The sequence below is a fragment of the Watersipora subatra genome, chromosome 1 (genome assembly GCF_963576615.1).
Source record: "Watersipora subatra chromosome 1, tzWatSuba1.1, whole genome shotgun sequence".
In the NCBI taxonomy this organism is placed as follows: Eukaryota; Metazoa; Bryozoa; class Gymnolaemata; order Cheilostomatida; family Watersiporidae; genus Watersipora; species Watersipora subatra.
Genome location: NC_088708.1, coordinates 79,113,835 through 79,130,756, shown reverse-complemented (window position 1 = coordinate 79,130,756; position 16,922 = coordinate 79,113,835). Strand labels below are relative to the sequence as shown.

The window sequence follows — 16,922 nt, the reverse complement described above, 5'->3', positions numbered from 1 at the left end:
TCGGCTTAAAGTATATGAAGCAATACCTCTTGCTCAGCGGATGACATGGGGCACCTAGTCAATCGTAGGTGTCCAGAAAGCTGTTGGCAAACATTTGTAAAAACCGCATGTATTCAATTCTGGAGAAGGAGCTAGAGCTAATGAATTCTTTGCTAAACAGTGAATTCTTTGCTGTTTAAATTCTGATCACATATCTTTGTAATTGCAGAATTGTGGTAGTGTTTGAAATGGTTGGAGTACATTTAGTTATACATGTACCTATAGTACATATAGGAGGACCTAGTTGTCCAGTCATTGTTGACACGAGTTTGAGCTTGCGTATGTCTTTACAAAGCATCGTTTTAAACTGTTGCCCGAGATTTGTGACGATTTAGCGTCTGTAGGCTACAGTAACTGACTATTCACCATATGAAAAGCACATTTGTTAAACTAAATTGTTGCTGATGGATATATTCATGGATTGAAGTAATTATTTGAGTCCATTATTAAAAGCGTCAAAGAGAGGGTAACTCTAAGGTAACGGATCCACATAGGCTTCAACACTTGCTCATCATCGACCCCTTGTCAATGAGAGTTGTTTTTCACGCAAGAGATCAAAATGCACCCTTAAAAAGGGTGTTAAAAATTACAGTTACACACTTTTTAGTTACATTGTTATTTGATATAACACTGTAACAATGTCAATTGTAACATTCGATGAGATTTGTACTACTACCTAGTAGGTAGTAAATCTGCCATAGCTTTGCAATTTTATTCTCGATTTATACATATTAACTGTACAGTTATTAGCAACCAGCAACTTTTGGCTACCTCCTTTGCAAATATTCCTATCAAATACATGTTTCTTCTTTCATAAAAACAGCTAGATACTGCCAAGAGGATCAATTTTTAATTTGTTTATTGATGTGGGATCAATTAAACTATGCATACACCAGTCACTCTTACCCAACTCATGGTATAAGTTGTCTTCCATAAGAGTACGAGTCACTGGTTTTTGTGTGATAGTCATGATTCAATTTGTTCTTGCACCCTAAGCGCTTGTGAGTATTTAGAGAAACATGTACATGTATTTGTACTCTGTGTGTTTCATTCTCATCAGGCTTGCAGTCACCAAGACAACTCAGTGAAAACCAATCTCCTGGCATGCCCATTCTCTCCGCGCACTCATCGGGTAGCCACACAGGAGGACACGCACTTCCTGGTTTGGGGCTAGGAGGATATCCCCCTTCACAGACGGGAACATTTGTACCGCCTATGTACAGGCATCCAGTTGAACAAGGTAATTTTTAATTGCTCACGCCAACTTGGTCAGCTGTTGATCCGCTCACTAGCTTCACAGTCTTTTCATAGTCTGAATTGATGTATTTGTAGATATGATATCACCAGGAGGCCATCCTATGTACTTCCCCGGTTTGCAGGGATTACCCAATCCCCAAGGACCCATGGCTCACTCGCAAGGACCCTTACCTCCATACCATAATGTATCAGGATATGATTATATGCAAAGCCAACAGCGAGCGTGGAACTCTTCTTTGCCTCACCATCCTATGCCACCCCCTGGTGGTCAATTTGGACCCACCTCTAGCTGGCAGCCACGGTTAGAAGGGAACCACGCTAAAAAGCGACGCAGACGAGCAAGCAGTATCTCAAGTAATGGAGGGAACAGTGATACTGGGTATACATCTGGACTCTCCTCTCCCGCACACACATCACCTGGACAAAACAAACTGCATGAGAAGAGTGACAATGCATTGATAAAATCAAAGGTACTCCAGTTATACAATGAATAGGACAGCTTTTTAAAAATTGATCGATTTTCAGGTGAATTCTTTCCATACAGTCAAATCTCATCATATGAAGTTATTCCGTTCCAGTATTTGTTTCATATGGAACAAATGTTTTCGTAGAAAACATTGTCCCACGACCAAACGAGCAGAGCCAAGTTTGAGAGTTTTTGATAATAAATGCATGTGCACACAACTTACGAAAATTATTCATCAACAACGTCGTAAACCCTTGTATCGAAATATCATCAACAAATTTAACCATTTTTTTGTAGAGTCGTTAAAGTATAATAATGATACAAAACACATATAAACCTATTTAAACATATTACCAAGTCTTTGAAAGGTTACCGCAATATCTTAAAACTAACCCATCTGATCGTATTATACATAAATAGACAGATTAATTCGGCCAAAAATCGCCACAAAACGCTTGAAAAGCTTGGTTTAATAATAGTTAAGATCGGCCTACGATACGCCAATAAAGCCGTGTGACAGATAGTAGAACTATTTAGCAGTGCGCATTTCACAAAAAAAATGTGTTCATTTCACCAGTCTATGGCATTGTTTACTTGCAATCGAATTTATCCGAAGGTTTCTGTATTTTGCTCCAGTTTGCTGAAAACTTCCAGACGCGTAAACGCTCATACTTGCTTTCTGTTAAAGATCGCTATCGAAACCATTTTACATTCAACACAACCAACTTTCAAACTGTGTATAGTACACAGTAGCTTGCCATTTTACTTCTAATTTTGCATTTCATATATACAGTCAAACATGGATAACTCGAACTTCACGGGACCGAGCGAAAGTGTTCAAATTATCAGAGCGTTCAAGTTATCAGAGCACTGTCACAAGTCCATGTATTTACTTATTTATTAGTAGATACATGTACATATACAAACTATAATATAAATCAAAAGCACAAATGGCTTGTTTCAAATTAAATGCTTCTAATGTAAAGTTTAATACGTTTTTATCAAAAAGTATAGAGATTTTTCTATCACTTGAGATTGGTCTGTTGTTTGAGGTGATGTTATTGCCAGGACGGTTTTTTAGATTGACATTGGCAAAACTTGATCGTTGTTGAAATGCTCAAAAGAAAAGACATCTTTTTCTTTTGAGCGTTTTACCCACGATCAATTTTGCCGATTTTTCTTGAAGTTTATGCAAAGATTACCTCACTTTACCTTGCTTCCAAAGGGCGATCGCTAAGCGGATGTTTGGTATAAATCAAATTTCACCAAACCTTTAGAAAAGTCGTTGACAAAAATATTTTGCCGATGGTGGTAATAACGACGCTTATGAATTACGAAAAATTGAGGTTTACCTCTATGGCTTGGAAAAAAGTGATTTTCTAAAGCGATAACAACCGTTTCGGTAGCCGTTGGGCAAAAAACAGTTTGAGTTAACAGTGTTGAGTTATCTATAGCAATTTATCATTACGTGGGAACGGACCAAAGAAACCGTTCGAGTTAACCATGTGTTCGAGCTATCCGTGGGCGAGTTATTCACGTTTGACTGTATTTGATATAGGACACCACGAAATGACCGCTGGAATATCTTTTGTTGCTCTTTCTCGAGTACGAAGCATTAATGACTTGTTAACAACTTCGCTAGGGAGCGCATCACTCGATTAGCTATCAATGACCAAATCCTACAACGGAAAAGAGAGGAGACTAGATTGCACGACCTTTAACAGAGCGCTGAACTTATCTATATTTGTTGAAATTGTAATTTGCTCCTTTTTAAAGTCATGCTCCCTCAAATTCATTTTTTGTCATCTTGAACAACTTTCATTTACACTATACTCTGCCAATTCTTGCTGACAACTATTTTTTCAACAACCAGCACTGCCATTTCTGTTTTCCATTATCACTTATTCCATTATCAGGTCGTGGGCTGTATGACAGAGGAATTTCTAGTTATATATGTATTAGTTATACAAAGTAGTATAATACCCTAGGACACTTATGTATTCGCCTCATCTAACTTTCGCGTTTTCGCGGAGTCATCCTTTCGCGAAAATTTCATGTGCGAAACTAAACTATCATAACGAACGAGCGAAAACGCGAAATTAAATAGCTTTGTTCATTGATAGTCAGGCCTGTATTCACTGGTTGCAAGATGGGGCAGCTAATGTTAGGCGACTAGTTATGAACACCTAGGGTGTGGAGGGGCGGTGTACACCCCCAACAGGTTTCTCTCATGTAGGGCCTCAGCCGGGCCTCTCGTGTGAAGTTTTAAAAAATTTTATCGGAAAGTATCAACATTTTTCTATTTTTTGAGATTTGTTTTGTTTTAGGTGATGTGAATGACTAGACATTTTTAAATTAAAATAGGCAAAACTTGACCGCAGTTGAAACACTAAAAAAAGACATCTTTTTCTTTTGAACGTTTTAACAAAGATCAATTTTGCGGATTTCATTTTAAGTTCATTCGGAGGTGTTACGCTTTTGATGGGACATGGCCAAGCGGGTGTTTGGTAAAACTTGATCTTTTGTAAACCTTTATAAAAGTCGTTAACAAGAATATTTTGCCGCTGATGATGATAATAATGACGCCTAATAACTACTAAAAGTTGACATTTGTCTTTATGGCTTGGAATGAAGTGATATTCTACGGCGATAAAAACCGTGTCCATGGCCGTTGAGCAAATAACTTTTCGAATAAATGATGTTGAGGTCGAGTTATCTGAAGCAATTTATCATTGCGTTGGAACTGACCAAACAAATCCGTTCGAGTTAACCTTGTGTTTGAGATGAAATGTTACATTTTATCCGAGGGCGAGTTTTCCGAGTTGGACTGTACTTAGCCATAAAAAATTCCCAAAAAGTTTAGGCGACTCAGTCGGCCAGCCGCCCCAGGGAATACGGGCCTGTTGATAGTCCAAGAAACAAATGGCAGCAAGCTATCAAATTGCATTATCGACCTTGCCCACACCATTCTACCTGCGGTTCACAATTACAAACTAGTCGCAAATTGAAATTTTTTTTATCGGTGAACTGAACCTGAGGAATCTAATTATGTTTGTTCCACTGCATTTATTTTCACATCACTATATTTTCGCACTCATCAGAGCTGCAAAATTAAGTTGCTGCGAAATTTTACTCTGTATGCTACTCATGAAACTAAATACTAGCGAAATATAAGTGTCCTAGGGTATAGCATTACAGCAACTGCATTATGTAAAACTATGTAAAAAACATAATTAGTAAACAATCAATAAAAAATGTTTACTAATGTTTCTAACTTACTGGGGAGAAACTTGTACAGGAGTGCATTTTCACCATTGATTTGGTGTGACGGCAGAATGAGGAATAAACATCAGCAGCATAACTTTCTCTAGATCTAGTTAAAATTAATTTAATTTCTGAATTTTTGATTCTATTTTTCACTCTTCAGTTTCATCAGTTTTTTCGTGTTTATTATCAAAACAAACTTTAGGCGTCATGCATTGTAGGTTCTAGGTTGTTTCTTATGTCGAGACAAATATTCACTCAAAATTTACATTTTATATCAATCGATTGGTATGTATTAAATTGTTAACCTAATGTTGTGCAGCACAGAGGTTTCACCCATAAGGTCGTACACATCTCTGGATATTTCAATGGTTGATGGGTTCCTATCGTTGTTTATTTGGCATGTTGCAGTCTGGCCTCGACAGGAAGGTTTATGGTGGACTAGATGCCTCTGGCTCAAGTAGGATTGTAGAATCCAATGGGCTCGCTAGCAACAAGAGCATGAGCAGACCGAGTGAGGGCAAACCGACCAATCAAATAATGGCTACTCAGGAATTGCTCAGTCCAAGACACACCTCTGTGATAAGGTCGCCAGATGACAGGATATCTGTAACGCAAAGTGCGGCTACCATTCCTGTCTCCAGTAGAGGGGTCAAAACCAAGACAAGCTCAAGTAATTCGGCTACACATCAACCACTACCACCAATAACATTAGGGGGGAGAACTTCTACCTCGTTGTTTGAGCCTCAGCAGTCAAGAGCACAAGTGATAAGGGGCGTCTACTCGAGACCGTCTGTTTCTGAAGACTCTAGGCCGGCAGACCTTTCACAGACATCTCGAGCATACCAAACTGAAGAGAGAATAGATGCAATCAGCACGTTGGCGAGCCCGAGTGTGGCAGACATTATAACTAACTGCGACAATAAACCCCAAGACTTGAGTAAGTCAAACGGTCTAGCTCCACGCCTAATGTCAGAATCTGCACTGCTCAGTCAACACGCCGGAATAATACCAGGCTCCCACTACATTCAGCAACCCATGTACCTAAATGGTTTTCAAGGGGCTCCACCTAATCCACATATGGTACCACCTATGCCCTATCCCCCTTCTGCTTTGCCTAGTGAGTATGGCTTTCAACCACGGGCTCCTTTCCACATGATGCGGGCACCCAATGGACAGCTTTTTTATAGGTATGCCCAACCTCGTCTCCCAATGGTTTCTCAAGTCATGCCTGGTTACCCTGTGGACAACAGTATGTATTCTCAGATGCCATTTATGCCAGGTCAAGGGGCTTCCTTCGGGTACCCCTCTACAGCTAACCCTCCGAGTCCGAAACGCAAACGCAAAAAAACTGGCACTAAAGCCATAATAGAATCTCACTCGGCAGTATTGGCGAGGGTAGGCAGCAGTGCTGAGAGCATGGATGCCTGTCAGGCGGTTGACCATGATAGCTCACCACCGAAATCTATTTAGCACTTTCACTGCCCACACTTGTTCTATGCAATTGTTAGTCATATCTCACTAGATGACTAGTGATGCCTTCAATTTGAACTTGTTATGCCTAGTTCTATTTTTTTATCCACTCTCCCATTTCGTAGTTGCTGGAGTATATTTTTCGTCGTTTACTCAATGTTGATTGTGATTTAATGTTACAAATGATTAATGAAATGACGAAAGTTTTCCTGTGTTAGACTTTCATTTATGCTAATCTTTACTTATGGTATCGTTTACAAGTATTTATTTTCACTATTATAATACAAAATTTTGTATTTACTTTTTTCACAACACTGACCATTTCGAAAAATTTTGCTGAACACGCAATACGTATCATAGTTGATAATTGATTATTCAATGATGGAGTCCACTAATTTATTTCTTACTAAATATTGCAGGATAACAAGGAAAATGAGTATAACTTCAATTGAATTATACATGTTTGAACCTTACAAACCAATTTACAAAATATTATGTACAAACAAGGAAATTCTTCCATCAGTTTCTCATTCAGCCATTTGTCCTTCCTCTTCCTCATCCTCCACTCCTCTTATATACAGCACATTATTACATCTGTAATAGCAAGTTTAATTATTATTCTGTCACGAGGAGAACATAACAATGCTAAAAAAATAAATTAACACTTGTGCACATCGATTTCTGTTAACAACACCCAACACACACCTGATTAAAATTTCTCCGAGATTTCCTGCCAAAGCATCGTCGATGTACTCTTCAGTGTTGGCCAACTGAAATAATTTAAGTTGGACAACTTTAATATGGGTAAACGTCAATGAGAGTTGAACATTTTTCAAGTCAAACCTACAAAGTGAGTGGAACCATTCCAATATAGGGTAAGATAAATGTGTTAGTCAGTAAAATTCATCACATTAAAATTTATAAAAACTTGAAAGTTATAAAAGAAAACTAACCATGAAAGTGCTAGATATGACACTGAATGACTAATAAAGATGGCGATGTGAAATTTTGAAGACAATTAGTGTAACGAATATGCAGCAAAGGTGAAAACCCTATTTTACCCGTATATTAAAAAAGGGAGTTGGCAGCAGAGTTGGATTGATATATATCGCTTGATATATATCATCGATATATATCGCCGATAGATATTATATTTTTGGGTCAAAAAATCGATATTTTTGAAAAATATCTATTTTATTATTCCGTTTTCACCTTACAACTATTGCTAACAGTCTAAAAATACAAAATGACACCTAAAATCATCAAATACTTGCATAGGGGCCTATTAGGCTTACCCAACAAAGACAGCCAGACCAAGGCAGCAACATTGGCTAGACCAATTAATTAGTATTTGAGTTGAAAAGAGTTTTTCAGATCTAAATTGTATTCCTTCATCCCAGTACTATCTCCCTAACCTGATGATCTCATGTTAAATTGTTATATTTGATTGCTTTATTGGAAGACCAGCCTGTTGAAAACCCTTTGAACTTCATAATCTATGATTTTGAATTGAACTATCTGACACCCAGAAACAGAATTGTAAGCACATTACACTGGCTCACTGAGATGACAGAGTATCTCATCATTTTCTGTAAAAATCTTTGAATGAATAGCTTCAAAGAATTCTGGCTCAGTATAACATCTATAAATAAGATTATATAACTCTGACTGCTAGTGTTGAGTGTGTTTTCATCATGTGGACTGGTTCACAGCAAGTTGAGAAATCGTCTCGGTGTGGTGAAGGCAAGCTGGTGTTTGTTTACAAATACCGAACTAGACAAGAGTAGGACATAGTGTAAGAACATGCTTGGACTATCATAGTGTGTATTTACTATTTGCACTATTTGGTTTGCACTTCGCATTCAGGTCATGATTTCCAATCCAATGTTTAACGAACATTTTCATAATTAAAAATATTATTTATTATTATACTAGGCCTACAATAAATCAAGTGTTTGGTATTAAACATTGCTGACTGGTCCCATACAACCTATAAAATACGTCAATCACAATGTAAACACCATACAAATTCAACTTAGCTTCAATTTTTTTTCAAAAATGTCATTTGTTTCAAAAATGTCATAAATATCAATAAATATCAAAAATATTAATAAATATCATGATATATATCAGTGATATGATATTTTTTTAAATATCGATGTTTTTGCCAACCCTGGTTGGCAGTAAGATTTGTTTCAGTTTGACATGCATTAAAGAAAACCACATGTTACAAAAGATCTCAAGTATAAGATATACAAGAGATCGGAAAACGCGTACAAGATTGTAGGTAGTACAGTGGGAAACAATGACAAGTTTAAAAGACCATGAAAAGGAGACAGGCTTTATTAAATTTGAGAGATTTTCTTAATTATTGGAAAAAGTGCTAGCAAATGAACTATTGGCTGCTGCCTATTTAACATGGGTATATACCATTGCTGAGACGTGTGTACTTCCAGTTGAAGACCTCAACGAAAGAATTATCAATGTCAGAATTGTACAAACTTGAGATACAGCCAATTTGAAGTTTAAAAACTTTTTATAGAAAGAATCACAACTTATATCACAGAAACCTTTTAGCTACCCACTTATGACCTTTAAGCTAGGACACTTATGTATTCGCGTCATCTAATTTTCGCGTTTTCGCAGAGTCATCCTCCCGCGAAAATTTCATGAGCGAAACTAAACTATTGCTATGCAAAAAAATTCAATGCAACTATACTTTGTGAATTGCTAAAGCTATGTGAAGCTAAGATCGCTACGAAGTTAAAACGATCTTCTACAATGTTCCTTCGCTTAGAAAACTATTACTTTCATCACCATCAAAGTCAGTGATGCTACTTTAATTATTTGTGTAATAACGAAAATATGCATCTGAATTGACTATAATGTCATCAACATAAGTAATTCTCTGTTTTCTAACTCAGGAGGTACTTACAGAACTTACACAAAAAATGTTCGTTTTCAAGTTGGAAATTCCCAAACAAGTCATGCGTTGCTATTGGCTGAAAGTAATCACGTGACTGGACGATGACCATTATTGCATCGTAGCCTTTGGCCATTGATCAGTATTGCAAAGAGCTAGTTTATTTCAAGCAGGGATATCTTTGGACCTTGATCACTTTGCTGAAAGTTTGTCACAGAGGCTAGACTTTATGGCCAGAACTATTTAAGGGAAGATAACCCTAGAATTTTGCAAAAATGTGACATTGATCATTCTTCTGTTGATGTCTTCAGTTGTATAAAACCATCTGAATACATTGCAACTTGTTGTTATCTGATTGTATAGTGATAAACTTTAATCCAAATTTAAACTACGCTAGTAATTTAACGGTACATTAAACTTACCCCGAAGGTTGTTTAACTTGGACTACCCTCAGGGCCAAGTTGAAATGCTAGAAAAGTTAAACGTTGGAAAACACTTATAGTTAATACGGTTGCAATTTTGTAACAACAATATTGTCACGACCACATATTAAATATATTAGTATTAAAAGTTGAATGAAAAAAATCTTGCCGACAAAAAAAGGGATTATAAATTCTGTTGGCAGGAAAGCTAACATCAAGTGGAATATAAATAATTCCCCTAGTACTCAACAATGAACTCTGAAGCGGTTACATACTTGAGAGCTGAGCTACTATTATACCGTAAAACCTTTATTTGAACGACATGGCGCTCTATTTTCTAACCCTTCTCTTAGAGTAGCTCTTTATTAGAGGTGGCGTTCAAATGTTTTTCAAACCCTTCGTCCTAATGTTGAGAAGATAAATTTAATTCTTTTACGGGCAAATCAAACATCACCCATATTTTGCACATCACCCATATTTTGCACCAATTCTCCTTCGGATGTTGCAACATTAATCCTTTTAGATGCAAGAAATTTGCTAACTTACCTCCAACTTGTCATAGATATCTAAATAAATATGCATGAGAAAGACGATACATGTCTCTACCGATTGATATCTATTGCTTGCAATTAGCCTACGATGATCTTATACCCTGTATTGCAGTTCGTTAGAGTTTTAAAGTTTTTTATTTTATTTTAAATTTGAAGGCATATTTTTATTGTATAACTGTATTTAACAAAGCTGCATAAAAACACATCGCGCTCAGTGATATGTTTGCTACAGTTTGCAGCCAAAACTGGCTTTTTCCATCAAAAGCAGAGTTTATGTTACCGCAATGGTTTTATCAAATAATATGCTATAAATCTGCAAACTTATAAGTTATATAATAATAATCTATCAAATGCTACAAATATATATTCAAGAACAAGTGACATAAACAAGCCATAATTATAAGATTCAGAACAAAAATTACCATGTTAAAACCAGAATTAACATTTTTAAACATTAACCAAAAATCAACAGTTACTAAAATATTAGCATCATTTGCTCAGCCAGTTGCATTCTGATTCTTGTTTTTGGTTTAGAACCATTCCATATTCTTCTTGCTGTTTAATACCTTTCACGATGTCTTCTGACCTCAACTCTTTTTTTGTGCAGCTGAGCTAGTCGATATTGGCAGAAAATTATTTAATAGCAAAGCACAACTTTCACATGATGCACTTTAGAATACATTTATACACTTATGAACCACGTGTTATCAAAATAGCCTAAGAATTGTAGCCTCAAAATAGCCTATGTAGCAGCATAGATTCCATCATAAATGCGCAAAACTTTTTTCACATACATCGAAGTAGTGAGACCGTGTTAGAAAAAGAAACTACTATTAGACTGATACAGTTACTAATTATTTCTATGGTGTTGCATTGCGAGTTTTAACGATAAAACCGTAAAGACTGAGTTTGAAAACAGACTTCGATACAAACAGAAACAACCAATGAAATTAAGTGTTGTTGATGTACTAGAGTCATTATTAGTATTCTTGTAGACACTTTTCTACTTATCACTGGCTATAATGGGTTCGTAAAGATCAACCATGTCAAATAGTGATGGTCAAATAGAAGTGGTGTTCAAATAGAAGTGGTGTTCAAATAGAAGTGGCGTTAAAATAGAAGTGGCGTTCAAATAGAAGTGGCGTTCAAATAGAAGTGGCGTTCAAATAAAGGGTGGCACTCCACTTCTCAACCATTTTCCCATAGTGGCGCTCAAATAAATGTGATATTCAAATACAGGTTTTACGGTAAATATCTCGGGAGTAACACCGAGACGATCAGGCAGGGTTCTCCCCTCTAGAAATTGTGATTAAGGAGAGGAAAAATCTAAGTTGGAACAAAAAATCGGAGTTGTCCTCTCGTACCATCAAGACCACCCCCAAAATTTGGGATTATACAGGCCTTATTAAAATCTCTTAGATAGTTCAGAAGTTTTCAGCAACCAATTTCATTTTTAGCTTTGGGTAACACGATATATTCTGCGCTACTATAAGAAAGCTTCAACTTGTACTTAACATAAATGTGCAGCTGTGCCTGCTTATAACAGTCTGCTTTCGTAAAACTACTTGAGATGGCCAAAATAAATACTAGCCGAGCTAAAAATTTAATTATGTTGCCGATATCAATTCAGCAGTGGACAAGATTTTTGGTTAGAAGACATTGATGATGAGCTTGGAAATCTAAAGAGGTGAAATTAGTGAAAGCGACAGAAGACTGATGTTTGCAGCGACACAGCAGAAGCTAATGATATGAAATGAATTTATTAAAACTGTTTTATTTTGGTTCCTACAATTATTATAAACATTGATTGTAAATATCACTTGCTTTTGTATATTTATTTTTAACATTTAATAAATTATTATTTATTTTATGAATTTGCAGGTTTGTAACACACCGTTTAATAACCCCAAGGCCATTATCTACACTGGGCTTGCAACCGATAGAGGCTCATAGCTCAATTTCTATTGTATATAAAAAGTCAGCTTTGCAGCAAATGAATCAGTCCAATGAACTTATATATATATATATAACATTGTTAAATATATTAATAGAGTTTACAAATGCATTCAAATTTAGAATCTTGCAAAGAACTTCTCATAGCTCCAAATAATTGCAACTACCTTTATTTGAACGCCACAATAGAAAGGTTGAAAAATAGAACGCTACCCTTTAATTGAACGTCCACTTCTATTTGACCAATACTATTTGACATTCTTAATCTTTACAAACCCATAATAGCAAGTGATCAGTAGAAAAGTGTCCATAAAATCGTACTAATAATAACTTGGTTACATCTATAACAATTAATTCATTCGTTGTTTCTGTTCGTATAGATTTCCGTTTTCCAACTCCAAAACATTACGATTGTTTATTAAAACTCTGAATGCAACAGAAATAATTAATAATTGTATGAGACTAAACGTAGTTCCTTGTTTAACGCAGTCTTGATACTTCAACGTATGTGGAAAACAGTTGACATCCACGATGTAGATGAATGACTTATTTTAGGCTAAAAGTTGCGTTAAGCGCCCATGCGGCTAAAATTTTATCATTATTCGTTCGAATTACAACGCGTAAAAGTTTTCTTCTGCCAAAAAAATTGTTTGGATGCTAATATCGATTAGTTCAGCAGTGCAGCAAAAAAGTTGAGGTCAGAAGACATCGTGGAAGGTCTTGAACAGCCAGAAGATAAAATCGTTCCAAACTCTAAAGCAACAATCAAAAACCTACTGGTCAAGCAAATGATGCAAATATTTTTGTTACAAAAATGTTAAATTTTGTTTCTGCATGTATTATTAATATGGTTTATGTCACTTGTTTTTTAATATATATTTGTAGCATTTGATAGATTATTATTATATAGCTTATAAATTCGCAGATTTATAGCTAAATGCCGGGCAATAAAAAAGTCTTCATGGAGAAAATTTATTTTTATTTAAACATATATATACAGTCAAACAAGGATAACTCGAACTTCACGGGACCGAGCGAAAGTGTTCGAATTATCAGAGCGTTCAAGTTTTCAGAGCACTGTCACAAGTCCATGTATTTACTTATTTATTAGTAGATACATGTACATATACAAACTATAATATAAATCAAAAGCACAAATGGCTTGTTTCAAATTAAATGCTTCTAATGTAAAGTTTAAAACGTTTTTATCAAAAAGTATAGAGATTTTTTTATCACTCGAGATTGGTTTGTTGTTTGAGGTGATGTTATTGCCAGGACGTTTTTTAGATTGACATTGGCAAAACTTGATCGTTGTTGAAATGCTCAAAAGAAAAGACATCTTTTTCTTTTGAGCGTTTTACCCACGATCAACTTTGCCGATTTTTCTTGAAGTTTACGCAAAGATTACCTCGCTTTACCTTGCTTGCTAAGCGAATGTTTGGTATAAGTCAAATTTCACCAAACCTTTAGAAAAGTCGTTGACAAAAATATTTTGCCAATGGTGGTAATAACGACACTTATGAATTACGAAAAGGTGAGGTTTACCTCTATGGCTTGAAATAAAGTGATTTTCTAAAGCGATAACAACCGTTTCGGTAGCCGTTGGGAAAAAACAGTTCGAGTTAACAGTGTTGAGTTCGAGTTATCTATAGCAATTTATCATTACGTGGGAACGGACCAAAGAAACCGTTCGAATTAACCATGTGTTCGAGCTATCCGTGGGCGAGTTATCCATGTTTCACTGTATGTATATATATATATATACAACATTTACCATTCTAACTTTTAAACTTCATATCAAAGGAAGTGTTTTTTGTACAGTTGAAATGAATTGAGAAAAAGAAAAAAAACAATTGTAAAGGTTTTCAATTTTTTTCAAACAAATGTAACTTTTAAATTTCATATCATGAAAGAAGTGTTTCGTCGAAATAAATTAAGAGGAAAAATAAAACTGTAAAGGTGTGTAAATGTGAAATCATTAGCAAGCTAAGGGCTAAATATGGTCTGTTTTGCTACCATTACAAGGAAAAATAATTTGGTATGCGATTATATGATTTTACTTCGTTCAGTGTTGGGTTTGCATCAGAAACCGAAAATATAGACGTATAGAGTGGTAGAGAAACCCACAACAATTATCTAATGCAATCACTTCCTGATAAAAATTATCATAAAAAAATATTAAGAAAACGATGTGTTAAGCTTAGTAACTATAGTTACCTACAATAACTTTAGTACATTTAGTGGTTATGATCTGCAAGAAAATGTAACAATACAAAGTACGTCCGCCTTGAAGGGCAGAGCTCTCCCCTTCAAGACGGACGTGCAACACAAACGCTGAATCTAACTCATATGAATTTAACTTACTGAGAACATATTGAAGGAAGTTTTAGTACGCATTTTAATGAACTTTTAACTAAAATTGTATCACTTATCTGTTTGCGAACCCATTTTTACCATGATGGATGATGCTGAACTCAGATAAAATCGTCCAATTTTAATTTCGAGAGAAATGTTTGTTGATATCGTATGGCGGAAAACAAATTAGCTCTAGTATTGCGAGGACGAAATAGTATCGTATTTCATAGAGTTAATAGAGTTTTAATTAATTCGCCATTTGGTGTGAGCAATCGAGAAAAGGGTATACGGTGTGTAATAAGAGCGATAAAATCGTAAGAACAGCATAGCTTGATGGCTCAATACCCTAATAAAACTTACGGTCGCAATCTTTGTGAGTTCAAATCTAGCGTGAAACGGATATAATGCATTCCTAAATTTGAATAGCTAGAGCTGGAGAAACCAAACAACACACAAACTTTGAGATTTATATATATAGCATGTTATTTGATGTCATTTCAGTGTCATATGAACTCTGCTCACAATGAATCGGTGCTTGTAACTCCTCTTCTATTGCACACAAAAACCAGTTTTGGCTGCGAACTGTAGCAAACATATTAATGAGTGCAATGAGCTTTTATGAAACATTGTTAAAGGTTGACTTGCAACCAAATTCACATTACAGTTATTTTGTATCAAAAGATTCACCATGTCTTACTCTGCTGTGTTGTATGTGCAAAATATGTGGGAACGTGATTACAGGCTCTTAAAAGCTCAAAAACGAACAGTTAATCGCCGCCATCACGAAACCGCCGTAGATTGAAATCCCTCTCCAAAACGGCTCGAATGGGACGTAGCTGAACATCAACCAAGGGTTTCAACAATTATCTCTTCGACTAAACCTCCATTTACCAGTGCTTCAAGTTTTCAGAAACACTCATCATAAAATAAATTTATATCTGTTGGCCATGTGGTCATGCGCAAAAAAACCATTACTTTCCACTCTTTGTAATAAAATTTCGTCTATGTGAAGCATGTACGCATATGACAAACTGACTTTCGAGGTCATTGACTAGTATCTAAATATAAAATCAAGAATACTTTTCAGCTAATGTTGAATGATGTCTATGTTGATACAGCATTCAAGCTAATAGGTTCAATAAACAATCACAGACCTGCAGATTCATGTATTTATCCACAGATACAAGATATCCTTTGTATTCCATGCCCCATTTCAGTTTCACCATAATCGGTTTTCCAGTTAGTCCATTAAGAAATGGCTTTGGGTTCATAGGTAAAGCCTTGAAAGAGACAATAATGAAGTCCTGGACACAAATGTGGTTATACGTATATCAGGTAAAAATGGTCCGTGTACTGTTATATTAGCCCAAAACTGGCATTGAGCGAATTATTAATGCATGTAATTATATTTGAATTTAAAATATGAAAACTCATATACATTCAGACCTGCCAATCCTGGAGTGGGGAAAGGAGTGAGTCTACTTTGGGGGCAATGAAAACGCGAGGATTTGATAAGTGGGGTAAATTTTCATAGCATATAAAAAACCACAGCAAAATATAATACCTATAACTCCATATGGAAACCACATGACGTGGAGGTTATTGATAGATGAGAATGCCACAAATAGGTCTATATATATAGTTGTTTATTAGTAGTAAGTATATGATTACTACTCGAAGATTGGGGCAAAAAACAGGTTTTCTTGGGTAAAAGGGGCCATTGCATGACACAGACGTGAGATGCATGAGACAATTGCGTGAGAGCTGGCAGGTATGTATATATTGCCTCTTCAATGAGTGTCAGTAAGGTTGCATGATTAACGATCGAACGGGAACATTTTTATCACATAATTATGGTAACTGTTAGCCGAGTGCGAGATCTATAAACTTGCTAATAACATTTGAATTAATTATAGTTCATATAAGAAGTTGCCTACAGAAACTTACGGCCATGGTAACGACTAATGGATAAAAAATGTTTTGTCTTGGCGTGCTTAACTGAACAGTGCGCCTTTGCGTGAACGAAGAAAAACGACAAGAAGTTGCTTTTAAAGAGAATTGAATCTGTCTCGACTTCGCACGAAGAAATATTTGGTCGTGTTTTCCCTATTTTGCGGGTATACCGGAAGCGACATGTACTGGAGTTAGAAATTATAAACTATCGCAAACTCGTTTTCAAATGTGTACACTTACAAGTACACTGTAACTTTGTTTTTATA

At 35.8% G+C, this 16,922-nt stretch overlaps 2 protein-coding genes across 2 annotated transcripts in view; one reads left to right on the top strand and one right to left on the bottom strand.

Annotated features, from left to right (window-relative positions):
- Positions 1–6,890, top strand: part of LOC137385903 (uncharacterized) — an 18,636-nt gene extending 11,746 nt beyond the window's left edge. Inside the window, exons 5-7 of the mRNA XM_068072511.1 lie at positions 1,100–1,279; positions 1,372–1,766; positions 5,438–6,890. Coding sequence (XP_067928612.1) covers positions 1,100–1,279; positions 1,372–1,766; positions 5,438–6,499 — 1,637 coding nt within the window. The 3' untranslated portion in view covers positions 6,500–6,890. The remainder of the gene's footprint in view (positions 1–1,099; positions 1,280–1,371; positions 1,767–5,437) is intronic.
- LOC137385904 (small nuclear ribonucleoprotein F) lies at positions 6,879–16,745 on the bottom strand. The gene is made up of 4 exons (XM_068072512.1): positions 16,651–16,745; positions 15,858–15,983; positions 7,205–7,269; positions 6,879–7,093 (listed from the first exon to the last, which is right to left on the bottom strand). Exons 1-4 carry the CDS (start codon positions 16,654–16,656, stop codon positions 7,027–7,029), a joined length of 264 nt encoding a protein of 87 aa, XP_067928613.1. The 5' UTR covers positions 16,657–16,745; the 3' UTR covers positions 6,879–7,026.
- Between the last annotated feature and the right edge of the window lie 177 nt (positions 16,746–16,922).